The sequence below is a fragment of the Arachis hypogaea genome, chromosome 19, assembly GCF_003086295.3.
Source record: "Arachis hypogaea cultivar Tifrunner chromosome 19, arahy.Tifrunner.gnm2.J5K5, whole genome shotgun sequence".
Taxonomy (NCBI): domain Eukaryota; kingdom Viridiplantae; phylum Streptophyta; class Magnoliopsida; order Fabales; family Fabaceae; genus Arachis; species Arachis hypogaea.
The window spans coordinates 138176593-138185028 of record NC_092054.1 but is presented as its reverse complement, the minus strand read 5'-3'; the positions used below and the strand labels follow the sequence as shown (position 1 = coordinate 138185028).

At 31.6% G+C, this 8436-nt stretch overlaps 1 protein-coding gene across 1 annotated transcript; it reads right to left on the bottom strand.

The window, feature by feature from the left end:
* Positions 1–4763: 4763 nt before the first annotated feature.
* Positions 4764–6514, bottom strand: LOC112780123 (zinc finger protein ZAT5-like). Its single transcript, XM_025824463.3, has one exon. The coding sequence runs from the start codon at positions 6291–6293 to the stop codon at positions 5226–5228; it is 1068 nt and encodes a 355-aa protein (XP_025680248.1). The 5' UTR covers positions 6294–6514; the 3' UTR covers positions 4764–5225.
* Positions 6515–8436: the final 1922 nt, after the last annotated feature.

Sequence of the window (8436 nt, the reverse complement as noted above, 5' to 3'; positions counted from 1 at the left end):
TGAGTTATCATTTCCGCTAATCATTGTTCTAAACTATCTAATAATGTAAACTGTTTTGTTTTTCTCATGTTAAAAAAAATATTTATTTTATGATAGTTCACACATTTTAGAAAAGAAAGTTACACAAGACGTGTCATCAACAATATATTTCAATACAATTATTAATAGAAAAAATCTTTGGAATCAACGTTATAACAAACATTCAAACACAAGAAAAACTGAAAAAGAATCCCAAATTTCAAAAACAAAAAATTTGATATTCAATTAGAAAAAATATTTAAAATTCAAACTCAATAAAAATTTTTTTAGTGAGTTTTATAATGAACTTATTTGATAACTTGGTATAATATTAACTGAAATTAACGGTTATAGTGCTAGATTTTTTTTTTTTGCATTATTTATATTAACAATATTATTTTAAAGACTAAGTTGATTGTCTGTTTAGCATATTAAGAACCATAAACACAGCAAAGAAGAGAGAGAAAAAAAAAACTCAAGATTGGGTAGTTTGGGATGAAAATATAATTAAGAAAAACCTATTACGTAAGCAATGATTAACTAAATGTTTAGTTAGGATATGGAGAATCATGTTTGTAGTAAACTTGGAAGTAACAGATAAAGGAGGTAAAGTGGGGTAGAGGCAAAGTATATTGAAGACTGTTGTATTGTGTATACTCTACGTATATATTACCCTTTGCCACTACAAGTAGTTATGGGTATACTCGTTTTCTAGTTATATATCTATATATATTGTAATCTAAATAATAATAAACCTAAAGGCAAAGTGTGCTTCAAAATTAAGCTTTTGTCTACTATAAAATAATAAATTAAAATATTAGTAATGTCTTATAGCTGCAAGTGCAGTGTGCACGAGCAAGCAAGGTCTGCAATAGCAGTGCAACTAGGGTTTTCTATTGAAAACCAAAATGCTTGGTCAACCAAATAAATACGAGAGTGAAAATATTCTTAATAAAAGATGGGTTCATGCTCCTTAATTAGCTTGGAGAATTTAATTTATGTATGTAGTAGTTGAATATATCCATTTAAGGTAAAGTACTGAGCACTCTCTGCAGATGAACTTGATGAATCAAAAGGAGAACTTGACTATTGACATACATATATTAAAATCTGTTTCATTATCTTAGATTATGTTACATGTATATTGAAATCAACTATTAAAATTATTTATTAATATAAAATATATATTAAAATATAAATATATATTAAAAATAAATTAAATCACACCTATATTTATATATAAATATATTTGTGATTAATTTTAGTATATGAAATAATATTTTTAAAATTTATTACATAAAATTTGCGGTGATAATAATTAATTATTAAATAATTAATTTATTTGTCATTAGACAAATAAACAAGTAAACCAAACTAACTAATTAAATATAATAAAATAATATATTTATATAATATTTTAAAAAAATAAATTTTTTATTTTATTAATTTAAACCGATTAATTATTAAAAAATCAAATGGTTCAATTAATTTATTATTTTTTATTTTTATTTTTTACTTTTTAATTGATTGACTAACAATCGAATTTAGCTAAAAGTAGACTAATTTAATAGCCCATTTCTAGTTATAATCCGATAGAATTGGTCAATTTCATCCCACTCTCAAAAACCATAAAAATTATCCCTTTTTTTTTTCATTTCATTGTTCACCATTTTTTTAAAGAAAACTTGATGGTTTTTGTTTGTGACTGAAATAAACTAAATAAAGAAAAATAAAACAAAGGATCTGTTTAAATAGAGAAATAATCTTTTTTAAGACTATTATTAAACTCTTCTCAAGGTGAAAGAAGCTCTACATGAGAAAGTTGTAACTTCATCGTCATCTTTGTCATAGTATCTGTCACTGTGTTTGCATCTCTTATAATCAAACGAAAGTCAACACGCCAATTCCAATGCATGATATCTTTTATTTTGAGCACCAATAGATCAATAAACCCAAAACCATCTTGGTGATTAGTAATAAGATTAAATGCTTCCACACAATCCGTCTCACAAATAACATCTCGTTGACCCACATCCCAAGCTAAGAGGATATCCTCTCCAAATAGCAAACAATTCTCCTTGAAGAATACTATTACTCTCAATCATTTCCAAACATCCCCTTTGCCAACTCTCATTACAATCTCTAATAACACAAGCAAAACCAACACTATCACCCGAACCAAGATAACTAGTATCACAATTAATCTTGAAAGTACTAATGGATGGGGGATTCCAAAAACCATTTAGAGTAGAAGGAATGGACATACGTTGTAATTAAAAAATATTCCTAAGCTCCTTTTCTGAAGTTAATGCCAGACAAATCACTTTTTTCGGAGGCCAAGTTTCATGAGGATTAAAGATGTTATTATTCCTTATACGCCATATCCACCAAAATCCCGAAAAGAACTTGAACGGATGCTCTCTGCTATGAAACAAGAACCAGTTCTTCAAATCCAAAGGATGACAAGAAATATCTAACCTATGCTATACAAGCTGAGCTTCTAGACAATCCTGAATACAATGTAAAACCGATTCCTGGTTAGAAAGACATCTTGGATACCTATCCGATGATGACATCTCTCTTCTAAAGCGAAAACTTGCAGTAGGATGGTTTATTATAAGAGATGATTGACACGTCAATTGAAAAATTAATTTAAATTCCACAACCATATTAAAATGATGGAATCCCGCTAGAAAACCAAAAAGGGTCTAGCCAACAATAAGCCAACAAATATTTTTGAATTATATTATATACTAATTAATAACATTAATTGTCATTAATTAGTGATTATTTAAATTTTTTTAAAAGATACAAAATTAATGATTATTAATTATCTCTTCTTACTCTAATTTATTCGTTACTATTTATTAAGCAAACACTAATTCATCTTTTCAAAAAAAAACTTTGAAACTCCAAAAAACAAAAAGCACCAAAACATAAGATAAAAAATAATCCAAATTCTGAGAAAAAAAAACATACAAAAATAGGAAAAAGAATCATCCAAAACTAATAAAAAGAATCATCCAAATCCTAAGAAAAAAACATACAAAACAAAGAAAAAAGAATCATCCAAAACTAATAAAAAGAATCATCCGAAATGTAGAAAAAAGAAACATAAAAAAACTAGTTAAAAAATCATTCAAAACCAAATAGGAGGAGGAGAAGAAGAACCGCAGGGTGGCCAACGACGATGTCTTGGACGGCGTTGAGTGGACAGTGGGAAGACTCGCGGTGGTGTGTTGCGACGAGTGGAGGAGTCGCCATATGGATCGGAGTAGTTGATCGACGTCGCGAATGGAGACCTGGTGGTGGCTGCGTCACGACGGATGGAGAGTCGTAGGGTGCGAGTGGCGAGCGATGAGGAGTCGCAATGGGACGCGAGGAGGGTGAAGTAGAAGCGCGATGGTGGCTGTCTTTCCTGCACAAACGGCAGATGAGGTGGTGGAGAAGGATGCAAGGACGAATGGCGATGGCGCGCAAGGACGGTGCTGCGGTGACGCTAACGGCACGAGAACGAAACCGCAGCAGTGTGGGACATTGGGAAGAAGGATTAGGATTTGTGGTTTTGTGTGGTGAATGGTGAGTTGAAGTGAAAATAAATTAGGGTAAGTTTTGGTTAAAAAATGCCATTAATGTTAATTAATCAAAATTTAAATTTAAAAAAATAATTTAAAATTAATCATTATTAATTGAGTTGTTCAATTTTTGGCTAGTAGACTCCTATACTTTTCCAAATTGAAAACCAATTAACTCAACTAGTTAAAAACCCTTTGCCCCCATCATGCTCGCTCCTATCTCTTCTTTCATTTTATTTCTTTTAATTTGTTCAATATCTGATTAGTAATTAGATAAATTAAATCCTCAATACCTCAACTTAATTGCACTTACATAATCTCATGCAACATGAATTCTGACTTTTGATGCATTTAACGAAATATAAAAAGCTCTTTATGGATGTGAAGCCTTTTGAATATTGAACTTCTAAAACACAATGGCCCTACTAATAATAGGTTGAGTGTAAATCTCTACTTGTGGATGAGGAATTAAGTTTTCTTCAACGCCTTTCTCTTCTTACTTTATCGAAAAGAAAGGGAAATCATCAGCATAAAGAAATTTTAAAAATTAAATAATGACTCAAATCTTATTAACTACTTTCTCATAGCTTGTGGGTTTGATCTAATGATTCAACTTTGGTACATGTATTTATTAGCTGTATATTTAAGGCAAGGTTGAGATCAGAATCCAGTGGAGAAATTTATAGGCTTGTGAATTGTGAAGTGTGATGGATGTGGTTTCATGCTGAGGTGTAATGATTAGGCAATTAACTAGCACAAGAGAAGAAGCAGTTAAAAGAAAACAACAAAAATAACTGAATAAAATAAGACCGAGTAACATTATTTTTTTCAAAAAAGATTAATGGCAACATAATGTTATAAAGGAAGAGAAAGGACTGTTAGGATTCATGTGAGAATAGCATTTACTCACTGGCTTTCCATATTTTTATTCTATTTCCATGACCAAGAGGACACTCACTTCTAAATCATATTTAATATATACACATTCTAATTATATTTACAGTTACTTATTATTGATTTATATATAACTTTTAAACACTAGAAATAAAAATATAATAAATGAATTAATGAATATGCAGCTATTTATCCAAACAGAGAGTAGAAAAGGTTTCTTGTGCACAATAACAATGAAAATTAAACAGGGACTTTTGGGACAGTACCAATAACCTATGAGCTATATGCCTCTATCTCTCTCTTTGTAGTAACAATAAGGGTATTAATATTTAATACATCATATTCCGTGGCACTGAAAAATAGCCAAAAAAAGAAAAAGAAAATAAAATAAAAACAGAAAAAAAGAGAGTAGCCAACATGAGCTATCCATGAGTTGTATAGAGGACTTATCCAGAGAACAAAAATTATGATTTTTTTTTAAACTTTCAATGAATTAAACAACTGATGAAGTCACCATAATGATTATTCCAGGTGCTTAATTCAAGTTGGTAAAGGATCAAAAGAATTATTGTAAAATCTTTTCAAATGTGTATGTGTGTATAATCAGTTAATCATACATACATACAAACAAATCAATAATGTATTGCTAAACAAAAAAAAATGTTGTTCTTAATTCTTTCACATGATGAATGAATTGAATAAATGCCAATAAATTTTCAAACTTTTTAGTTTCCCTGTTCAGTAATGACAATCCACCAAAGCTGGTGTAGTAGAGAAGACAAGACTTGTTTGTGGTTGCTGCTTCTGCGGTTGCGGTTGGGGTTGCGGTTGCGTTGGTGGTTGCTTGGATACAAAGGCAAACTTGGATTCCCTTTGATCTTGATCTTCCGGTGCCGGAAGGTTGAGATCCAAATCCAAAGATAACACCTTCGTCTTCTTCTTAGGTTGCTCCTCATCTGCTTCCATGGCGGCAGCCGTGGTGGTCGTGGTCAGCGAAAGCGTGGTGTTAGTGTTAGTGTTAGTCCCCACCGGAGCTCGGTGCCGCCTCATATGTCCACCAAGTGCCTGTCCAGATGTAAATTCAGCTCCGCAAATGGAACATTCGTGAACCTTGGATTTGTTATTGTTATTGCTATACAAATTATTCCCTCTTGTGTTCAACTGGAGGAAGCTTGATTTGTTGGCGGTGGTGTTCTTGAATTGGAACTCTTCTTCGTCTGAGGAGAACAATGGCGGTGGTTGTTTTCTTTCTTGGTGAATGGAGATTGCAGGAATGGCGGCCTTGGGTTTCTTGTGGCTTGCCCTGTGTCCACCAAGTGCTTGAAAAGACGGAAATGTCCTGTTACATGTTTTGCACTCGTATACATAATATCCTCCTGTTCTTCCTCCTCCGTACCCAACGCCGACTCCGGCAGCTTCTAGAAACTTCCTACTGCTGTACTTGTTGTAGCTTGTTCCTCCTCCTTCTTCTTCTGCTACGGCGGCCGGGCGTCTTGGGGATTCCCTGGATTGTCCTTGTGCTAACAGGATGAGGCAGTTGGCCATGTCCTCCTCTTCTTCCGTGCTGTCTCGTGGACCCACGGAAGAAGTAGTTGCTGTGTTGCCATTCGCATTCGCATTGTAAATAATATCTTCTTTTTCTTCTTCTTGTCGTTGCGATGGTATATTAGTCTCCCCTCCTTCTTCTTCTGCTGCGGCGATGGAGAAGGGGATGGGGGATTGAGGCCGTACCCTCTTTGTTCTCTTGCCTTTGACGATGTTGGTATGGTCTTTGGAACCCAAGGTGAGTTCCTCTGGTGTTTCCATGATGGTCCTCACCGTGGGGAAGGAAGAGAAACCTTAAAAGAAAGAGAGATAGAGAGAAGAGAGAAAAGAGAAGAGAAGAGAAGAGAGGCTAGGAGAGTTGTAAGGAAGCAGAGGAAAACAAGAGTTTAAGGGGTTGGTTATTTATATATTGATGATATGTGTTTAAGGGATGAGTCAAAGTGAGTGTGAATTAGGCGTGCAATATCTAAGTTATGCTATGTGGGAGATGTTTAATTATAGAATGATTTAGGAATTGAGAGGGGAGGAAATATAGCACTCTAAGGATAGAGCCAAAAATAAACGTGATTAACAGAAAGTGACCAAATATGGTTAGTGTTAACAGATTGGAAGACAAGAAAATTGAAGGACTGGTTTCTTCAGCACATAGTCCGTCCCACACTCTCTTTCTCACACTTTGCCAACGCACTTCCACCATATCAATCAAACTAACTCAACCATTCTTCTCTTCTATTTATTTTCATTATACTACTTATTTATTTGCTCCTTCAAAAAATACATGCCATTATATATTTAATTTGGTTTCTCAAATTATATGTGCGAGTCAAATTAGTTTGACCTATGCTGATGAATAATATTAATTAATTTGGAGAGACTAATCTAGTTAATGTGTAAATTACAATAGACCAAATTAATTATCGAAAATATTTGATAATTAAAAAATATTAGTCAAAAATTGACAAAACTTATAATTTTTGGCTTTTTTTTAATGCATTCGGTAATAAATAAATACTAAATAAAATAAATTTAGGCTATTTGGATTCATTATTTTTCATTTTTCTGACATTACCATTTTTATAAGATGTATATTTTATTGATTCAACCATTACATCACAATAGTATATATTGAAAAACATCTACAGCACATTTTATATTAAAAAGAGACATTAATAAATATGGAATTGAAGAATCTTTTTTTTTATATATATTTTGATGAACAAATTATTTTTAAAGAATATAAAAAACACAACAAACTATTTTGGATTTACATGAAACTTTCTAGAAATGATTTACAATATATAAATTTTTAATTTAATGGTTGATTTTTTTTAAAATTACACAAATAAAAAATTATTTAACTATATAGAATTTATTTAAATTAATTTTGATGTCATTTTATCCTAATTATGTACATAAATAATTTGATTCAAATTGAAGAAGCTCACTATGTGAATAATTGTTACTTTTCTAAAAAAAGGTTAAAATTGATATAATTTCACTTATGTGGGATTCCATCTTCAAGTGGTTTAAAATACAGACCAAATGGTGCAAGTTACAAACATAGAAGTACATCAAAGCTTTCGGTGGCTTAGATCACCAAGTTAGTGAAAAGTTAGAAGAAAGCTGCTTCAATTTTTGTAGCATGAAATTTAGGGTGCATTCTTTTTCTCCTTTTGTTTTTAGTGGTTTGCATAAAATGGTGCAAATTACAACACAGCAAACCCCTATTGTGTGGTTACATATCCAAGTCAGTGAAAAAAATATTAAAAAATAAAAATAAAGCAACATTTTGAGAGGCTGGAGTCACATGCAAGCTATCTATAGAAACAATCCACCCCATCAAAATATTAGAGTAGGAAGGTGGTGGTGGCAGTAAATAGTAAGTACATTCATTACTTTTTTTTTTTTTTGGTTTCCCACGGTATCCCCCAACCCGACAGGTCAAGGACTAATCCGTCGCGGTACTGAGTTCCATTTAAGGGTTTGCCGCTGGCCAATGGGAAGTACATTCATTACTTGAAGCAGCTTAAATAAATTAACAAATAGAGGGTAATAATTGGTAATTGACTAAATTAGTCATTTCATCCACTGGTATAGTATAATAATGCATATATTTTCAGTTTAGTCACTAAAAAAGTTTGTTAAATTCTAATTTGAGTTTTAAAAGATTGTGACAACGATTTATTTTTTGAAAATTTTAAATCTTTTTATTCTTTTTATGAATTTATTCAAGAATAAATAATTTAATAACAAAAAAATTAATCAAAAATAACATTATAAATTCTGACTGTTTTTTTTATATTCATAGCATTACTCTTTTGCCAGTATTTAGTTATCAATAATTTACTCTCATATTTAAGAAATTTTATACCTATATTTACTAAAATTTTGTACCATAAAATCA

Excerpts from the sequence above, each read along its gene's own strand:
- LOC112780123 (XM_025824463.3), bottom strand. The coding sequence starts at position 6,293 with ATGGAAACACCAGAGGAACTCACCTTGGGTTCCAAAGACCATACCAAC.